Here is a 20,202-nt window from a genome sequence, read left to right on the forward strand (position 1 = left end):
TCACATTACATTTACCTCCTTACTTTCAATTACACTATAGGCTATAACAGGCTGTTACAAAATACGCATATTTCAGTATTGAAATCTTACGATTTGGGATGTACCCACATTACAGCGGCTTGCAATTCCCTGCCCCACCTGAAAGCGTCCACACCCAGTGACACGAATACACGCTGTCTCTCGGCCTGGGGGTTAAACTTTCGCGTCGAACTCTCGCTATTTTTGCTTCCCGTGCACATTCCTATGGCTCGTGACCCTCGCTGTATTTATCACTGAAACCCCGACACCGCAAACACGGCAGTGTCAGAGAACGACCCATTTTCTATAATTAGGCTACAATGCTGTTTTACTGCGTCACGCAGGTTCTGCTGATTCGAAAATCCCTGAAGCAGAGCGTGTGGCCATATGTGAAAAAATAAGTCATATTCTTCCATTATTTCTTTATTAAGAAACATTCAGTGGATTATAATTAATGTAGTTACCCAATGAATATTACTCAGGTTCTCGTAAAGAATACGAATACTTTATTGCAGTCGTTTAAACACTATGTATACTTTAATCTCTAATAACTTTCTATATCTTGTTTAAAACTGACTACAGAAGTCTCATCTATACAAAATATATAATTTAATACTAAAACACAGAGTTAAAAATAAATATAGGATTCAAACCAGTGTGCAGAAAGGATAGTTTGACACCTCCTGGGAAGACAAAATGGCCACATCGAATGAAGACGGTAGCCACGGTCTCCAGTTACATACAACAGTACTGCATTGACCATTTTGAGTGTAATCAAAACACAGAGTTGAGGAATGTAGTGTTTTCATCCAGGGCTGTTAATGCTGGCCCAGGAGAGGCCAACATGAAGGATTTAAATGCCTGTGTCCTGTAGGTGGGGAATTTGAAACCCTCAGAGAAACAGGCTATCATCCACAAGTTTCACAGAAGGCAAGCTGTGCTAAATGTCAATACCATATTTTGACAATTTCAGGAACACAGCAGAATTTTCCAAGCAAAACAGAAAACATTACATCGTGAAAGACTTGTGAACTATCTGTTCGGAACCACCTAAATTCCAGTACTCTCAACAAAAAAGAAAAAACAACATTTTGATCCAATCACCGAACATGGTGGTATGAGGGTCCAAGCATTTTCTCTAAACAAAAAAAAATGTAAGTATTAAAAAATGTGCAAAATTTGTCAAAAATATCATTTGTAGTTCAGGAATTTTCAAACTGCACATCCTGAAAATGTGACAAAAATACACAACAGCAAATTGAAAACTAATCAATCCCAAATATTAGTGAAACTAGGTCATATCCAAGTCTATTTACATATTGTAAAGGAAAACACATTAAAGAAATAGCATTAAAAATGACAACATTCACTTGTTACTCCCTACTGCAGGAACAAGCAGTGGTGTGGTTTAAGTTCACTAGTGTTGCTCAAATGCTTCTCTGCATTGTTCGAAGTGGGGAAAAACGGCCTTTGTCCAGGTCAAAACTGCGTTCAACAGGTAGATCATCATGAATCCTTTAACACAAAGCATTATGGGAGGTGAGGTTCAGAGCTTGACAAAGTCGATGACCTCTGGACCCCACTTCCTACAGCTCCCCCCCCAACCCCCTTTCAGATGTTCTATGACACTTTACACCCCAACAAAGCAGCAAAGGGTGTTGTATTCACAGGATAATTAGGAAGAATATTATGGGAAAGGGAATTCAGATAGCAGCAGAGTATTGTAAAACAAAGGAGTTTAGATGAGCGTAGAGTTTACATAGATGAGGATGGTGTGAAAGAGGCTTAAGATGAGAGCAGAAGAGGATCATGGGAAAGTGCATTTAGATGAAGGCAGAGCTAAACTGGAGTAAGTAAGAAAACTTCAGAGAAGTGGTGGAAAATTGAGATTAAATGACAACAGGAGAAGATCATGGGGAAAGTGAAATCAGCTGAGGAAGAGTTTCGATGATAGAAGAGGGTTGTGGGGGAAATAAGTCCAGATCACTGCAGAAGAGGATTGTGGGAAACGTAGTTCAAGTGAAGCTGTTCCTGCTGGCGTCCTGCAGCTCCTCCCGGATGGCGTTGAGCTCCACCAGGCCCTCGTGCAGCTGCTCCGCCACCTCCCGGATCTTGGCGGCGAACTCCGTCTTGGCGCCCTTCTTCAGCTCGCGCGAGTCCTTGGCCACGAAGTAGATGTCCATGCCGACGAAGAGGCCGGTGAGCACGCCGGTGGCCAGGCTGGCGATCTGCACGGCGCGCGCGGCCGTGCTCCCCGCCACGTTGGCGATCTGCACCACCCGCATGATCTCGCCCGTGTTGATGAGGATGGCCTTGCTGGCCATGGCGCCGTCCTCGTAGATGTTGGTGAGCGCGGGGAAGTCCTGGTTGTAGGCGTGGTTCTTCATCTTCACCACGTCGTACTTGCGCAGGTTCTCGATCCCTTGCTTGATGAAGTTCATGCACTTGCTGATGTCGGCCATCTTGGACTGGTAGTCCTCCACGATCTTCTCCACCTTCTTGCGGTCCAGGGAGTTGTTGACGGTGTTGGAGATGCTGGCGGAGGCCGAGGTCAGGCCGCCGGCCGTGGCCACGCCCAGCCCCACCGCCGTGACGATCAGCGAGGTTCCCATGGTGACGGGGGCCAGGGCCAGCCCGGCGATGGTGGCGATGCCGCCCAGGGCGCTGGTGGAGCCGCCGGTGATGGCGGCGATCTTGGTCTTCTTGTTGAAGCGGTCGATGCCGTCGGCGATGGTGCGCAGGTCGATCACGTGCTGCCACAGGCCCTCCGCACGCTCGGTGAACAGCTTGTTAAAAACACGGATCGCCTTCTGCACCTTGTCCGCCGTCAGCGCGAAGGCCCTGGAGGAGAGACATTAACACTGCACTGAGAGAGAGAGAGAGACATCAACACTGCACTGAGAGAGAGAGGCACTAACACTGCACTGAGAGAGAGAGACATCAACACTGCACTGAGAGAGAGAGAGACATTAACACTGCACTGAGAGAGAGAGAGACATCAACACTGTACTGAGAGAGAGAGGCACTAACACTGCACTGAGAGAGAGAGACATCAACACTGCACTGAGAGAGAGAGAGAGATATCAACACTGTACTGAGAGAGAGAGGCACTAACACTGCACTGAGAGAGAGAGACATCAACACTGCACTGAGAGAGAGAGAGAGACATTAACACTGCACTGAGAGAGAGAGAGATCAACACTGCACTGAGAGAGAGAGACATTAACACTGCACTGAGAGAGAGAGAGACATCAACACTGCACTGAGAGAGAGAGGCACTAACACTTCACTGAGAGACAGAGAGAGATTAACACTGCACTGAGAGAGAGAGACATCAACACTGCACTGAGAGAGAGAGAGATTAACACTGCACTGAGAGAGAGATATTAACACTGCACTGAGAGAGAGAGAAACATCAACACTGCACTGAGAGAGAGACACTAATACTGCACTGAGAGAGAGACACTAACACTGCACACAGAGAGAGAGAGAGAAATATTAACACTGCACTGAGAGAGAGACACACTAACACTGCACTGAGAGAGAGAGAGAGATATTAACACTGCACTGAGAGAGAGAGAGCGTTTGTGTGTGTGAGACAGAGAGTATGTGTGAGAGAGACAGTGTGTGTATGAGTGAGAGAGTGTGTGTGTGTGTGTGTGTGTGTGTGTGAGAGAGAGAGTGAGTATGTGCGTGAGTAAGAGAGCGAATGATTGACACAGAGCTGTCACAGACACAGTGAAGAGAAGTGACTCTTACTTAGCCTCTTCTTTCTCAGTTAAATCCTCATCGTCCTGAGTCACGTCATCCCACTCTGCAGAGAGAGAGAGAGACATCAACACTGCACTGAGAGAGAGAGGCACTAACACCTTCACTGAGAGAGAGAGAGGCACTAACACTGCACTGAGAGAGAGAGACATCAACACTGCACTGAGAGAGAGAGACACTGCACATTACATCAACATTTATGACCATGATGACCGTTATTATTATTTATTAGCGGTGCTGTCACATTCATTTTCGGCATGTCTTCACATTTAACATTGGTAGTCTGGTGTTATATGGCATTTACTTTTTTAAATTATTTAATTGAATGTAATTAAATTGAGAGACAGACAAACAGACAAACATTGATTCTGTAGGTGTGTGCATATGTGTGTGTGTGTGTGTGTGTGTGTGTGGATGTGTGTGTGTGTGGGTGAGAGAGAGTGTGTGAGCTTATTTGTGCTTATGCTCTCATGACTCACGTTCCACATTGTTCCACCACTCCATGAGACCATCACCGTCCTGCAGGGGAGAAACTGTACATCACTGGCTGTTCATAAAACTGATCTCTGGCCAGTCGCTGATCCCTACAGGCTCATTAATGCTGATCTCTGATGATTGGCTGCTCCCTACAGGCTCATTCATGCTGACCTCTGATGATTGGCTGCTCCCTACAGGCTCATTCATGCTGACCTCTGATGATTGGCTGCTCCCTACAGGCTCATTCATGCTGATCTCTCATGATTTGGCGGCTCCCTATAGGCTCATTAATGCTGATCTCTGATGATTGGCTGCTTCCTACAGGCTATGGGGAATGCCATTTGAATGAATTAATGAATCATTGCATTTATAAAGCACTTTTTCAAACGCTCAAAGTCCTTTATACTGATGAGTGGGAACTTCCCTCATCCACTACCAATGTGGAGCACCCACAATTTACTGTAATAATGAAACTGTGGTTGAGTGTTAGGCTTGAACAGGTTTAGAAACCACTGATTCAATAAGAAAAAAAATCATGATATTATGATAACATGCTTATTAGCCCTGGATCAGACCTAGGTCAAATATGTATTTTTTTTTGGATTCAAATACTTTTCTACGCTTTACTGATCTTGTCTGGTGTATTGGAACCAATGAAATACTCTCAAAAAGTGCAAACCCCACCTTCTGGTCATATTGGCAGGCTCAGTTACACCAGGCAAGATCAACAGAGCACAGAAAAGTATTTGAATCCAAAACGAATACGTATTTGACCCAGGTCTGCCCTGTATAATCTGATAATGTGTACTGGCACATTTCCTCCCTGTGCAGAAACATTACACAGCACTTTCTGGTGTGGGGGAGGGGAAAGGGGGGGGGGTCTACCTGTATGGCCAGGAACTCATGATTGACTTTGTAGATTCAGAAACGTCCCTACTGATATGAGTCTGTGGGAATGGGGGTGGCCGCGACGGCGCGTGGGAATGTTTCTGCAAACCTGTTCCTCTTCCTCCCCGGTCTCCTCCGGCTCCGTCCCGCCGGCACGGTATTCGTCCAGCCAATTCGGGGGCTTCCCCTTCCCCTCACCGTCCTGTGTTCCGCCCTGGAGACACAGAAAAGCGCTCCCTGTCACACACACACACACACACATGCGGGAACCCGGAACAGTTCCCGGGTTCAAATGAACCCGGGTCAGGGAAGCAGGTTTTTCTCGCCATCCGCCAAATAATCATGCTGCTGTGCTGGGCGCGTCCGCCCAGGTTTGCAGATCGCCGTGCCAAACAAAGGCTTATTTCCTCCACAGATGTTGAGGCACGCAAACAAAAGGGTAGGGGAATCCCACACGACAGGTTTGGACACATTGCTGTTTGTTTGCTCTGTGGCGCCTGACCCACTTAGGCTTCGACCAACAACGTACAGAGAACAAGCCGCCTTTTATTTCGCAGATAACAGCCGCTGCCGGGCAGAAGCCGTACTCCATATCAGCGACACTCTGTATTACTCACAGTTCCCCCTTTTAAAAAAAAAAAAAAAAAATCACACTGTGCACCACAAACAATAAAAAAAGAAGAAAAAGAAGTAGGGTGTGTGGGGCCAGAGGGCGTCCTAAAACTTTCAGCACCTGATACCTGCACCAGGTGACTTCATACAAAACCCAGGGGACAGAACTGGAACTTCCTGCTCCAAACAAAACTCTGTCAGCCCCTCTCATCTACCACAGCTTTCTGAGTTAACGTTACCTGGTGAGAAACAGAGTGTGTGTGTGTGTGTGTGTACAGGTGAGACAGTGTGTGTGCAGGTGAGAATGTGTGTGTAGGTGAGACAGTAAGTGTACAGGTGAGAGCGTGTGTGTGTGTAGGTGAGACAGTAAGTGTACAGGTGAGAGTGTGTGTGTGTGTAGGTGAGACAGTAAGTGTACAGGTGAGAATGTGTGTGTAGGTGAGACAGTAAGTGTACAGGTGAGAGTGTGTGTGTGTGTAGTGTGTAGTAGTGAGACAGTGTAAGAGTGTGTTACAGTGAGAGGTGTGTGTAGGTGAGCAGTAAGTGTACAGGTGAGGGTGTGTGTAGGTGAGACAGTAAGTGTACAGGTGAGAGAGTGTGTGCAGGTGAGACAGTAAGTGTACAGGTGAGAGTGTGTGTGTGTGTAGGTGAGACAGTAAGTGTACAGGTGAGAGAGTGTGTGTAGGTGAGACAGTAAGTGTACAGGTGAGAGTGTGTGTGTGTGTAGGTGAGACAGTAAGTGTACAGGTGAGAGTGTGTGTGTGTAGGTGAGACAGTAAGTGTACAGGTGAGAGAGTGTGTGCAGGTAAGACAGTAAGTGTACAGGTGAGAGAGTGTGTGCAGGTGAGACTGTAAGTGAACAGGTGAGTGTGTGTGTACAGGTGAGAGTGTGTGTAGGTGCGAGAGTAAGTGTGCAGGTATGAGTGTGTGTGCAGGTAAGACAGTAGGTGTGCAGGTACCTGTGTAAATTTTGATTTTGGGTCACTGCTTGTGTCCCCAGAGGCATCTTCACTCCTGGGCTCCCTTCGTGTTCTACCCTGGAGCACAAAAACAGTGAGAGAGATTACCTCACACATACACTTACACATGCACACACACACACCCTCCCCTATGCACGCAAACATGTACGCATGCACACACACACACACCCTCCCATATGCACACATGCATGTACGCATGCACATTCACACACACACACGTACATGTACACATGCACGTTCACACACACACCCTCCCCTGTGCACACACTCTCACACACACACCCTCCCCTATGCACACACACACACACACACACACCCTGCCCTATGCACACACACACACATGCATGCACACACTACCTTGGCTCCCTTTGCTGGAAGGAAGGGGTTCCTGGGTTTCTTCCCTTTCTTTGGCTGTTGTGATGAGAGAAGATGGTCAGGAAGAGAGGAAGACACCGGAGAGGAAGTGCACGCATGAGGTCACATGACCAGCAGAGAAACGACACTAGGTTTGTAGCATAATTGCACTATTACAATACATAATAGAACAAAATGGGGAAGAGGAGCCATTCAGAGAGAGAAGGAAGTGAGAAGAAGGGAGAGAGATGGAGGGAATGGACTGTACCACTCTGTCTCGGGGGGCTTCCTCCCTCTCTTTCTTCACCTCTCCTTCTGATGGTCCACCCTCCCCCCTTACCTGAAAAACACACAAACACACTCAAAACAAAAAGCATTTACCACACACACAAGCATACAAAGGCACACACAGATGCACGCACACACACACCTGGCTTGTGGGGATCACCTCCTCATAGAGGGGGGGATTTTCCTCAAGGTTGTGATCACTCTTCTGGAACACAGATGAGCAAAAATGGACAGCAAGAGTTACCTTCTTGTGTGTGTGTATGTGTGTGTGTGTGTGTACACACGCCCTCATACAAACACTCATATACACACACATACAGATACATGTACACACACACACACACTCATATGCATACACATACACACATGTACCAACCTGGCTTGTGGGGATCACCTCCTCATAGAGGGGGAGATTTTCCTCAAGGTTGTGATCTCTCTCCTGGAACACAGATGAGCAAAAATGGACAGCAAGAGTTACCTGCTTGTGTGTGTGTGTGTGTGTGTGTGTGTACACATGCCCTCATACAAACACTCATATACACACACATACAAATACACGTACACACACACACACACTCATATGCATACACATACACACATCTACCTACCTGGCTTGTGTGGACCACAGTCTCATAGCTGGGGGGGAATTCATCGGGTTTTTGATCACTGTCCTAAAACAGATGATAAAAAATAGACAGCATGAGTTACCTCTGTGTATTGTGTGTGTGTGTGAGTGTGTCAGTGTGCATATGCGGACATGCATGGATGCACACACTCACCTGGCTTGTGGGGACCACGTTCTCATAGATGGGGAGATTTGCCTCAGGTTTGTGATGTCTCTCCTGAAACACAGATGAGCAAAAATGGGCAGCATGAGTGTGTGTGTTATGGGTGGAGGAAGAAGCCACTATTTGTATTAGTATCTGTATTTTTTGAACCAACAAAATTATTTGTATTTGTATTCAGATAAATCCGAAAGTACACTGAGAAGTTCTTTTTGGAAGACACACTCCTTGGGGGGCAGGTCAGATATTTTAGGGTCACATGAGCCAGCGCTGGGTGTGTCATTAGCCAACAACCTGTTCCTGTAATGTTTTAACTAAAAAGGCCACTTTTTTTACTACCTACTACCGTCATACTGATGTCCAGCAGCATCAGACATTTCCAGCATTACAACATCGATGATTTTTGCACCAGCAGCAATCTAATGTCTAATGATTACAAAACCACGTATTGCAAAACTATTTTCTTGAAATAAAGTACACAACTGAATAAATTTCAGTGTTTGTATTTCTAAATTATAGCGGTTTCATTGTAAGGGGCTAAGGGAAAATGTATCGAGGCACGTTACAGGAACACAGAGAAAAGCGCAAAAATGTGCATGTCAAAACACAAAAAGTGGTTAAAGAAATACAAAGCACAATAGAGCAAATAGCACAAGTAGACAATTACATGTTTGCGCGTGGGTAAAAGCACCTGTTGTCTATTGTCTGGTGAATTTTAAAAACGCAGTTATTTTTAGACCAAATATTTAGTAAAGTTTTGGAAGGAGGAGGATATAGCATTCTCTCTGCAGGTGTGTGTGTGTAATTCAGAAACTTGGTAATGACTTCTGAGCAAATTGCATCAAAGAGGTGGGAAGAAATGCTCCAAATTCGAATGATATTGGCCAAATTCGGGAGGAGAAAACATTTAGAGAGAACGTGTTATCAGAGTGTTGCTGAACATGGTATGTATATTCAGCACCATCCCTAGTGTGGGTGTGTATGCGTGTGGGTGCAGGACCTGACAGACCTGTTTCAGCTGTTTTTCCTACATAACATTCTGCATAACTTCAGTTGCTGCAGCTGTATCTGCCTCTGCATTGATCTTCTCACACACACACACAAACACACCACAGATACACACAGACACGCACACACCACAGACACACACACACACACACACACCACAGACGCATACACGCATACACACACACACAGACACGCACACACCACAGACACACACACACACACACACACACACACCACAGACACGCAGACACCACACACACACCACAGACACACACACACACACCACAGACACACACAGACACGCACACACCACACACACACACACACCACAGACACGCGCACACCACAGACACACACACACACACACACAGACACACACAGACACGCGCACACCACAGACACACACACACACACACACACACACACACACAGACATGCACACACCACAGACACACACACCACAGACGCATACACACACACACACACACAGACACGCACACACCACAGACACACACACACCCAAACACACACACACACACCACAGACACACACAGACACGCACACACCACAGACACACACACACACCACAGACACACACACACACACACACACCACAGACACACACACACCCAAACACACACACACACACAGACACCCACACACACATACACACACACACACACACACACACACACACACACACACACAGACACACACAGACACCCACACACACACACACACACACACACACCATTCGGTTGCTCTTCTTTAACACTTGAAGGCACAATGGAATCCTGTAACAGACTTTTCCAAAACCACCGCCAGTCTCCTTCCCCTTCCTATTCTCCACCACAGAAAGAGTGCACAAGGTGTCAGGTGACACAAGACATGTTTTCGAAAAGTTTGGCACGGCGTACTTACACACAGTGAAACTTTCCCCCTGTGCACAGAGCACACCAGCACCCTGGGCCCTGGGGTCCACCGTGTATACCGGTCTTTATTTTAAATCCAGTCCTTTTTATCAGTTAAAATATTTCATATCATGCGTTTATGTTCAGCATTTTTGTCCCTTAAACATTTTTCAACAAAACAAAACCTACCAAAATACACAAAATAAACTTTTTGTGAACTTTTTATTTCCCCACAATGGACTGTAATTCCTTTAATTAAATCAGTTAAAAAATACGAATTTTTTTTTAAAGGAATAGTTTATTATCATAACTGAAAGTACTTGTTAATCTGACTTATTATCAAAAAAGTGTTTGGATGTGAATATGGGAAATTCCTCATGGCACGCATAGCCATTTCTAACGTAATGTGACCTCAAGAGGGAAATTCATCCTTCACAAAAATTAACCATCAATTTAAGGACCACTACAAGCTCATTACAATTGAGGGGTTGCAATAGTGGTGGGGAATCAAACCAGCACACACGGAAAGGGGGCAGGACTTTGTGTGGAAACCCCAAAAACGGGCTGAAACACAATGAAAAGCCGGCTTACTTTGGAAGCAGAGCGGAACGGATTCAGCTTGGAAACGGCTCCAACCACAGCGTTCTGGGGGGATGGAAACAAGAAGGGTCAAGGGTCAAAGGTTTCTCTCACAACACAGCCGCCTCCCCAACCACTCACAAACTGACATGCCAACACACTGACACACACACGGGCACACTCACACAGCAACAAGCACCCATAGCTACAACATACAGACAACCTGACAGACTAACACAGACATACTGCAAGACTAATATATCAATATATACTGACACAGTAGACCGTTAACTACTGGATGCTTCTCATCCCTTATAGAGATGGATATCACAGCCTCATATCATGTTGATCAATTCTACCAGGGGATCAGACCCACCCTGGTAGAATTGGTCGACATGGTGTCCCACAGGGCTCAGAGCTTGGTCCCCTCCTGTTTTCTCTTTATACAATATCACTTGGTCCGGTTCTCTCTGCTCATAGCTTATTTATTTTATTGTAAACATGGCCATCTCTAGCTCTTATGATGTTCGCTTACAGTGTTAAAAGCACCTGCCAAATGACCAAATTATATGCTGTATACAGCAACAGACCAACACACAGGCACACAGTCTAACACTGGCAGAAAGATATAATGACAGACAGGCAGATGGACAGGGACAGAGAGACGTACCTGCTTGTGTTTTGGCTGATGTTCAGTGCTGGTGGGCCTCTCTTCAGAGTCAGAGTCCTGCTCCTTCTCCTGAAACAGAGTCCCCTATTAACACAATCATTTCCCTAACACTCTATTCAAACTACAGCAACAATTATCCCCTAACACTCAAATCTCAAATCAAACTACAGCAACAATCATCCCACTAACACTCAAATCTCAAATCAAACTACAGTAACACAATCATCCCCCTAACGTTCTAATAAAACTACAGTAACAATCATCCCCCTAACATTCTAATAAAACTACAGTAACAGTCATCCCCCTAAAGTTCTAATAAAACTACAGTAGCACAATGATTTCCCAAACACTCTAATAAAAGAACAGTAACATAACACACTTATCCCCACTACAGTAACACTCATCCCTGAGTGCAGTAACAGACAGAAACAGGGCTTTCCCAGGATTACCTGGGTCCCTGAATGAAAAGGATTCTTCAGGATACCGTTCATAACTCCATTCTGAGAGAGGGAGGGGAAGAGGAGGAGTCAGTTAATTACCCCTAGCAGCAAGCTCACACAGTGACAAGGGGTGTGGTCAGAGTGACATGCACAGGTATGGTCAGTGTGAGATGCACAGGTGTGCTCAGTGGTGTGAGATGCACAGGTGTGCTCAGTGTGAGATGCACAGGTGTGCTCAGTGTGAGATGCACAGGTGTGCTCAGTGGTGTGAGATGCACAGGTGTGCTCAGTGTGAGATGCACAGGTGTGTTCAGTGTGAGATGCACAGGTGTGCTCAGGGTGAGATGCACAGGTGTGCTCAGTGGTGTGAGATGCACAGGTGTGCTCAGTGTGAGATGCACAGGTGTGCTCAGTGGTGTGAGATGCACATGGTAAGGAAGGTGTGACCTGTTTTGCTCCGGAACGTCGTGCTGTGGGTGGAGAGCCTTCACCAGCATCTTGCTCAGGCTCAGATTTATTCCTGTCCTGAAAAACAAGGCCACACAAAAATACTAAATGAATAAATGTCCCACCGTGGGGCGTCCTGCACCTCCACACCACCCTACTTTCACCTGGGGGGGGGGGGTCACTGGAGAGGGCGGGGTTACCTGGGAAGCGGCACGGAACGGGTTTCTCAGGATCTTCCCCATGATACCAGACTGAGGAGAGAGAGGAAGAGTCAGAGACTCACACATTTCTCTCTCTCTCTCTCTCACACACACACACACACACACTATTCCTCACACACACATACTCTTCCTCACACACACGCACACACTCACACACACACACTCTTCCTCACACACACACACACACACAAACACTCACACACACTCACACACACACGCCTATCTCACCTTTGAGCTGCTCTCAGACAGATCCTCACAGCTGAGGGAGAGATCACTGTGTAAAGACAGGCTGTCCTAAGAAAGAGAGCACAGCTCACAGTTAGTTACCTACACCTGTACAGCTCACAGTTAGTTACCTACACCTGTACAGCTCACAGTTAGTTACCTACACCTGTACTGTACAGCTCACAGTTAGTTACCTACACCTGTACTGTACAGCTCACAGTTAGTTACCTACACCTGTACTGTACAGCTCACAGTTAGTTACCTACACCTGTACAGCTCACAGTTAGTTACCTACACCTGTACTGTACAGCTCACAGTTAGTTACCTACACCTGTACAGCTCGGTAAATAAATACTTACTCCTGTGGTGTATAACACGCACTTACCTGGATTGACCTGGAGTAAAGTACATTGTTCATATAATTACCTGTATAGGTCTTGTACGCTGAGAAGGTTTAGGGGCTCTTCGAACTCCAGTGAGATCATCTCCTCTTTCCTGAGAGAGAAAGAGAGCAAGAAAGAGAACGTGAGAGAGACAGAGAGTTAAACTGAACTAACAACAATCTGTTGGGAGGAATATGCATAGCATAATGCCTGAACCGAGAGCCTCACCTTTGTGTAGCTGTTGTCAGAGAGACTGTCATAGCTAGCGGAGAGCTCACTGTGTGTTGAGACATTATCCTGAGAGAGAGAGAGAGAGAGAGAGAGAGGTATATTAGTCTTCCAAAGCACAGAAAGAGAAAGAATAAAATGGATGGATGGATGGCTGGATGGACAACAGAAACACACAGGAAGAGACACTTACCTGGGCAGCTGTAGGATCTTTAGAACGTTTGGGAGATTTGGATCTGAACATGCCACTGAACATTCCTCCTTTCTCCTAGAAAGGCATGAGAGGGTTAATCTATAATCTTTTTTTAGGGCCCAACGCCATTCAAATTTGTGCCGTTTTGGTTTCTGCATCCCAGACAGAGTGTTCCAGGCAGAGGCACACACGCACCTTTGAGTTGTTGTTGTCAGAGAGACTGTCGTTGCTGACAGAGAGCTTGCTGTGTGTGGATACATTGTCCTGAAAGAGAAGGGAAAAAGAGAGAGAGAGAGAGTGTGAAAGAGAAAGAAAAAAGCAAGAAATAGAGCGACAGACAGATGGATGTAAATAAGAAAAGAAAGAAAGAGAGGGATAGATGGAGAGAGAGAAAAATCTTTCAGTGTTCCAAATAGAGACAGGTGAATGTTACTTACTAATGTTATTACACACCAGTAACACACAGGACAAAACACTTACCTGTGCAGGTGTAAGCTCTTTAGAACGTTTGGGAGATTTGTTTCTGAACATTCCACTGAACATTCCTTTCTCCTAGAGAGGCATGAGAGGGTTAATAGAGTCTGTTCACCTGGGAAGGGTACAGGCAGGACGGACAGACTGACACACAGACAGACAGACACTCACCTTTGTGTTGACGTCGAAGAGATTGTCGTTGCTGCCTGAGAGTTCACTGTGTGTAGAAAGACTGTCCTGAAAATGAGAAAGAGACAGAGCAGAGAGACAGGGAGAGAGAGAGAGAGACAGAGATTAGGGTTCCAAGTACATACTGGTGATATTTTCTGACTCGGGCAAAAAAAATAAAACATAAAAGAAAAGAGGAACCACAAAATATAGAGTAAAATTAGCATCAAATGTATTGGTTTACACACAGTGTATTGGGCAAATGCATATGGCTACTTGCACAGGTAGAATGATTTACAGTGTTAATATATATATATATTCCTTGTAGAGGGCAGTGAAAAATTAATATAATTAATTCTGCTCGTAGAGTGCACCACAGTGTTAATATAGTTACCTGTTCAGGTAGCGAGCGATTAGTGGGTTTAGGGGATCTTCGGAACATTCCGGCGATCTTCCCTCCTTTTTCCTGAGAGAGACGGAGAGTTAAATCACTGCTTCACGTTGCTTTCTACCACTCTCTCCACTCCCCCCTTTGGAAAGGTAGCTCTGTCTGACCATCTGTCAGGTGCCTCCCCAGGACACCGAGCCAAAAATATCTCACCCCCACTTCCTTTGCCTGCTGTCTTAAGTTTCACCCATTTCAGCCCACACAAGCAACAGCCAATCACCAGTCTCACACAGGCTACAGCCAATCACCCGTCTCAAACTCCTGTCTCATTCAGGCTACAGCCAATCACCCGTCTCAAACACCTGTCTCATTCAGGCTACAGCCAATCACCCGTCTCATACAAGCTACAGCCAATCAACCGTCTCATTCAAGCTACCAGCCAATCACCCGTCTCATACAAGCTACAGGCAATTGCCTGTCTCATACAAGCTACAGCCAATCACTTGTCTCATACATGCTACAGCCAATCACCTGTCTCATACATGCTACAGCCAATCACCCATCTCATACAGGCTACAGCCAATCACCCGTCTCATACAAGCTACAGCCAATTACCCATTTCATACAAGCTACAGTCAATTACCTGTTTCATACAAGCTACAGCCAATCACCTGTCTCATACAAGCTACCAGCCAATCACCTGTTTCATACAAGCTACAGCCAATTACCCATTTCATACAAGCTACAGCCAATTACCTGTCTCATACAAGCTACCAGCCAATCACCCGTTTCATACAAGCTATAGCCAATCACCTGTCTCATACAAGCTACAGCTAATCACCTTTTTCATACAAGCTACAGCTAATCACCCATCTTATACAAGCCATAGCCAATCCCTGGTTTCAAACAAGGTACAGCCAATCATCCGTCACATACAAGCTATAGCCGATCAGCTGTTGTCCCTTTGGAAGGTCCAGCGTAGGGGAGGGTGAGGTTTCCTTTCTCACAAGTGCACATTGCAGCAGTGTAGTGTAATGGTTAGAGAACTGGGCTTGTAAATCAGAGGCTACAAGGTTTGCTAGGTCCTACCAGACCACCTGGATGGGGTCTGTTTCTGTACCTCTGTACCTCATCCGCTTGTTACAGGAGTCCCACAGGGACCTGCACTGGGGCCTCTGCTGTTCTCCATTTACGCAAAATCTCTTGGCTCAGTCATTATTTCACACTGCTTCTCTTATCACTGTTATGCTGATGAGACACAACTCTTTCCCTCTCGCTGCCATACAGGTTAATGAGAGAATATCTGCCTGCTTGGCTGACATCTTGATATGGATGGCCAGGGCATCACCTGAAGCTCAACCTCAACAAGACTGAGCTGCTGTTCATCTCTCACAAGACCTCCCTACTAGGGGAGGCCTCCATCACTGTCGATGGCACCACATCGACTGCCTCTCACTCTGCAAAGAGCCTGGGGGTGGTCCTGGATGACCAGCTGGACATCACGGCAACATCGCCATCCTGCAGATTCCTCCTGTACAACATCACTACTGTACTACTATCGCTACTCTGCAGGGCACTCCCCATCCAGGATCACTCTTATCAATTGTAATCTTTCATCTTGTTTCTCTAGCACTTTCATGCTTCATTTGAATCTCCATCCATCGTTATCTAAATGTTGTGGCTCATCATCATGCTTCCTAGTTTGACTCGTCAGAAAATTGTGGTAAGTCAAACTAGAAAGTATGAGCCATTTAAACTTTCCCAATTTAGACCCCTTGTACCTGTCCTTGCCCCCTCTCTCGCTTCTTCTTCCTGTCACCACCCTCCACCCCCACCCCCTACCCGCAACCCCCCTCCCATTCCTTGACCAGCCCATGGTCGATGTGTGTGTGTGTGTGTGTGCTTTGTGCCACCTTTAGCTGCAGGCTATCTAGCATTTCCCTGCTCTTTCTAAACCCGCTGTTTTACCGACAGATTGCCACCGACCTCCCGGCTGAGGTAAAAAGAGGCTACTTTGGCGTGTTTGGGTAGGTGGGTAAACTCGCTTTGCTCACAGGTTGGAAACGTGCTGGTGTAAACTATGTCCCGGTGTGAAATCCTCCAACACGCTTTGGCTTCACTTTCAAGGTATCTGTGGACCGGTGCATGGGCTGCATTGTGGCAATACCGTTATAACTTTCCCCGTTAACACTCTGGTGCATCGTTTGGGACTAACTGGTTAATTGGCCACATTTTGGCTATTGACGATCTTTGTACACTGGAAGACCTTGGTAAGTTATTTGCAGATTGGCTGTGACCATCTGTTTGTAGTGTTCACCTTTTGCATTTTAAAATAGTTGAGCTTAGTATCCAATGATTGGAATCAAATAATACATTTATAAATGAATTCATAAAAAATATAATTTGTATTGATCATACTGGTTGTTCTCTGTACATTGCTGTCCTTCCTTACAGCCACTTCCAGAATATGCCAAAATATTTGTAATACATTTTTTATTTTTTATTTTGGAATCACGTCTCTTGCTTGATCATTCAGAGAAACATAGGGAACCCATGCAGTGTAAACCCGATACTAGGAAAGTAGAACCTTAAAACTATTTCCCAGGGTGCAGTCGGTCTACAAAGCTGTCCTACACCGCGCAGATCACTTAAGCAGCGAAATAATACTAATGCTAGCTCAGATTCTTTCACTGCCAGACGGGAGAGCAGTTCCAAGGCAAAAGCCAGAGTTTCAGGGGTAAAAAACAGCTGACAGCCATTTGGGTCACGTGGTCTCCAGAGAGCATAGAGAGGGGTGTGAACTTGGGCAGGGATTCACATCAGCTGGGAAAGCAAACTCCTGAGCCAGGACAGAATTCTATTCTTCTCTGTACTTTCTAGTCATAGCTCGGTAGAACATTGTGTTATACTGCTTCACGTGCTGTGACGCATACTGACATAATCAAATTCTCGCGCAGATAATCACACAAATGTAGCTCACACACACACCCACAAAAACACACGTGCACATACACACACACACACGCTATCCTTTAATGCTTCTGCCCAAGGTTATCCTCCCCGCAGTCTCCTTCGCGGATCCCCCCTTACGCTCACCTGCTTCCGGTGTTCCTCCGGCTCCTGCTCCTCCAGATCCAGGTAGCGTCCCTTCTTCTCCTGTTCAACACAAAACGAATCACGGTCAAAACAAGGCAAAGTTCCAGCGATCGCCCGACTTCAAAACCACCATTTCACGCATGTGACAACTCGGGGCACCAGTCCCGAAAGATTTTGCCAAGTGTCTTGACATAGAATCGCAGATGATTTTCCAGAACAGGGGGGGAAAAAACAAGTTCTACCCCTAGGCAATGCTTGCGTGTTAACCCGGCGCTCTGAAATTACAAAACTGCTATACATAGTCCTAGCCGCAAAAACGAGCTGTGGTAAACTCTGAGTAACAACACTTCAGACATTCGCTTCACAGTAGCCTACACTGTCAAACAGAAACTTCATATGAAAAACACTTGATTTACCATATGTTAACAGTCGTTTCCTTTCCCCTTTTTTCTCGGAAAGGCTTACAGTGGCGGTCTGTTTTGTTTCTCTTCTCTTTTTTAGGTGTTCTTCCCTTTTTGTCGCTCTTGCTGAGAAAAGTTCGTCCTTTTTTTTTTACCTCCTTGTCTTTGTTTTCTCTGCCTCCTTCTTCACGCGCACGCGTCAGACTGGCCAGGTGGGCTTTTTTTTCTTTTTCTTTTTTCTCTAGAGGTGTCTCGCGCGGGGCGTGGTCCCTCTCTCTCTCTCTCTCTCAGTCCCCAGCCACCGCCGGCGCTGATCAGCAGTGTTTTCGCCCAACGTGTTTTCGCGTGTGCCAGGAGTCAAATGCACTGAAAAGTAAAAACGCAATCCCGTTATAGCAGCCAGCGACCTAAGCGCGGCAAGTCCACTGTGATTCATAGCAGTTAACTGCAGTGGCACTGGTAGTGAGAGTGAGTGGCATAGATTGCGCTAAACTTTGTTACATTGTGTTGTCATTTTATTAGCGACTGTAATTACGTTGACTTATTTAGCATTATTGGAATGATGCTTCATGAAAGTTCAGTTTAAGCTCATCAAGCCATACTAAATTATAGCATACTATATAGTTCAATACTATACTCTTCTATTATTATCTACCAGGATCATATCATGGGCTATTTGAAGCTAATTCTACAGAAAATTAGTGGTATATTTCACTTGCATGCATGGCAATATGACCTGAAAATGTTTCAAACTGACAAAAATAGTGGATGGGCCCCAAGGGTTTGTAACTGAATCCTGACTATGTCACTGCTCACTGTGGCAGCCCCCAAGGGTTGGGTGTGATCAGGGGTGTAGCACAAAATTCTGGGCCCTATACATAAGCAGTCTCTGTGGGCCTCCTTCCTCTCTTGATCCATGTCTCTCATGCATCATTCCAGGCTTTTCGAGGGCCCTCCCCCCATTTGGGCCATGGGTAGTCAGTCCCACTTTTCCCCCCACTACGACGCCCCTGGGTGTGATTGGCTGTGTTCACTGTGTGAGCCAGACAAGGTGGCATGTGATTGGCTGTGCTCACTGGGGGAGCCCTTCAGGGTGGTGCATGATTGGTTGCATTGTCATCCGGGGAAAGGGGTTTTGTGGTGAGTTTGTGCTCATTTAATTATGAAACAGCGCCCTCCTCTGGTTGACCAGGCTCTGCAGTCTGCCTGCATCAGAATTACATATCTCTGGTGCAGAGACTGTGCAGTTCAGCTGGGAGACTGCAGAGTGACTGCGCAGCTCAGCCAGTGGATTACAGTGTGACTGCGCAGCTCAGTTGGGGGACTGCAGAGTGACTGCGCAGCTCAGTTGGGGGACTGCAGGGTGACTGCGCTGTTCAGCTGTAGTGATGGGAAGTGCTTACAAGAGCAAACGTAAAACCAGAATGGCCTGAAAAATGTTAATAATTAAGTGAAGCAGTAGTTTAAGTACACTCATTACTGAGCTACTACAGCTGTAAAACCATTCAGGAGATAAGATAACAGACATGGGTGATTCCGTCAGGGACAGAGACTCCATAAAACTCGCATTCATAATCGGCTCAGATGACTTGATAAGTATCAATATTATTTCAAATGGAATAAGCATTATGTATGCTTTATATGCAGTGTAATATTTATACAATATTCTCATGAGGATCTCCGCAGACACGATAGGAGATTATTTAGCATCATAAATGCATACATAACTACTGTAAACGTGGTTCTAATGTAATTCAGACAACAGGAACATTACAACTCATTTTAGGGCATAATTTACATCTGCACTAAATTAATGGGTTCATTCCTTAATTTTCACCTGAAATTTTCAAGCAGTACTTTCCTGCCCAAAAGCCTCCATATTGCCAATGACAAAATGTAAACAATAAAAAATTAAAGTTATTGATTTTTTTGTCTATTGCATAGAACACGTTTTAAAATGTTTTATATACATTTTTCATATTGTGAGTCAAGTATAGTTTTTTTCTCCAAACTCTTAACAGGGTTCCATTACTTTAAATAATTTTTTTTTTAAACATGAAGCTCAGAAAATAACCACACAAAACGCAAGAGTTGATAAGCAAATATATTTTAATATTTATGTTCACTGTAGCACATTTTCGTTTCATGGTAAAAGCCACACCTTATTTTTTCTTTAAATATACTATGTGTTATTATAGTT

The 20,202-nt window shown here is 45.5% G+C and overlaps 1 protein-coding gene across 4 annotated transcripts; it reads right to left on the bottom strand.

Annotated features, from left to right (window-relative positions):
- Positions 1-501: 501 nt before the first annotated feature.
- LOC135260601 (uncharacterized) lies at positions 502-18,351 on the bottom strand. 4 transcript variants are annotated; one of them, XM_064345963.1, is made up of 26 exons: positions 18,018-18,350; positions 17,602-17,661; positions 14,512-14,583; positions 14,121-14,186; positions 13,956-14,027; positions 13,671-13,739; positions 13,476-13,550; positions 13,283-13,351; positions 13,098-13,166; positions 12,675-12,740; positions 12,426-12,476; positions 12,226-12,303; positions 11,788-11,838; positions 11,339-11,407; positions 10,681-10,734; positions 8,165-8,227; positions 7,994-8,056; positions 7,762-7,824; positions 7,528-7,590; positions 7,366-7,437; positions 7,101-7,154; positions 6,723-6,800; positions 5,261-5,365; positions 4,266-4,305; positions 3,778-3,832; positions 502-2,859 (listed from the first exon to the last, which is right to left on the bottom strand). In XM_064345963.1, exons 1-26 carry the CDS (start codon positions 18,018-18,020, stop codon positions 2,034-2,036), a joined length of 2,406 nt encoding a protein of 801 aa, XP_064202033.1. In that variant the 5' UTR covers positions 18,021-18,350; the 3' UTR covers positions 502-2,033. The 4 variants fall into 4 exon arrangements, with proteins under 4 accessions (XP_064202033.1, XP_064202032.1, XP_064202034.1 ...); XM_064345962.1 differs by having other exon boundaries at positions 13,956-14,024; positions 14,115-14,186; XM_064345964.1 differs by lacking the exon at positions 7,762-7,824 and having other exon boundaries at positions 13,956-14,024; positions 14,115-14,186; positions 18,018-18,351.
- Positions 18,352-20,202: the final 1,851 nt, after the last annotated feature.

This window comes from Anguilla rostrata, chromosome 8 (genome assembly GCF_018555375.3).
Source record: "Anguilla rostrata isolate EN2019 chromosome 8, ASM1855537v3, whole genome shotgun sequence".
NCBI classification, from domain to species: domain Eukaryota; kingdom Metazoa; phylum Chordata; class Actinopteri; order Anguilliformes; family Anguillidae; genus Anguilla; species Anguilla rostrata.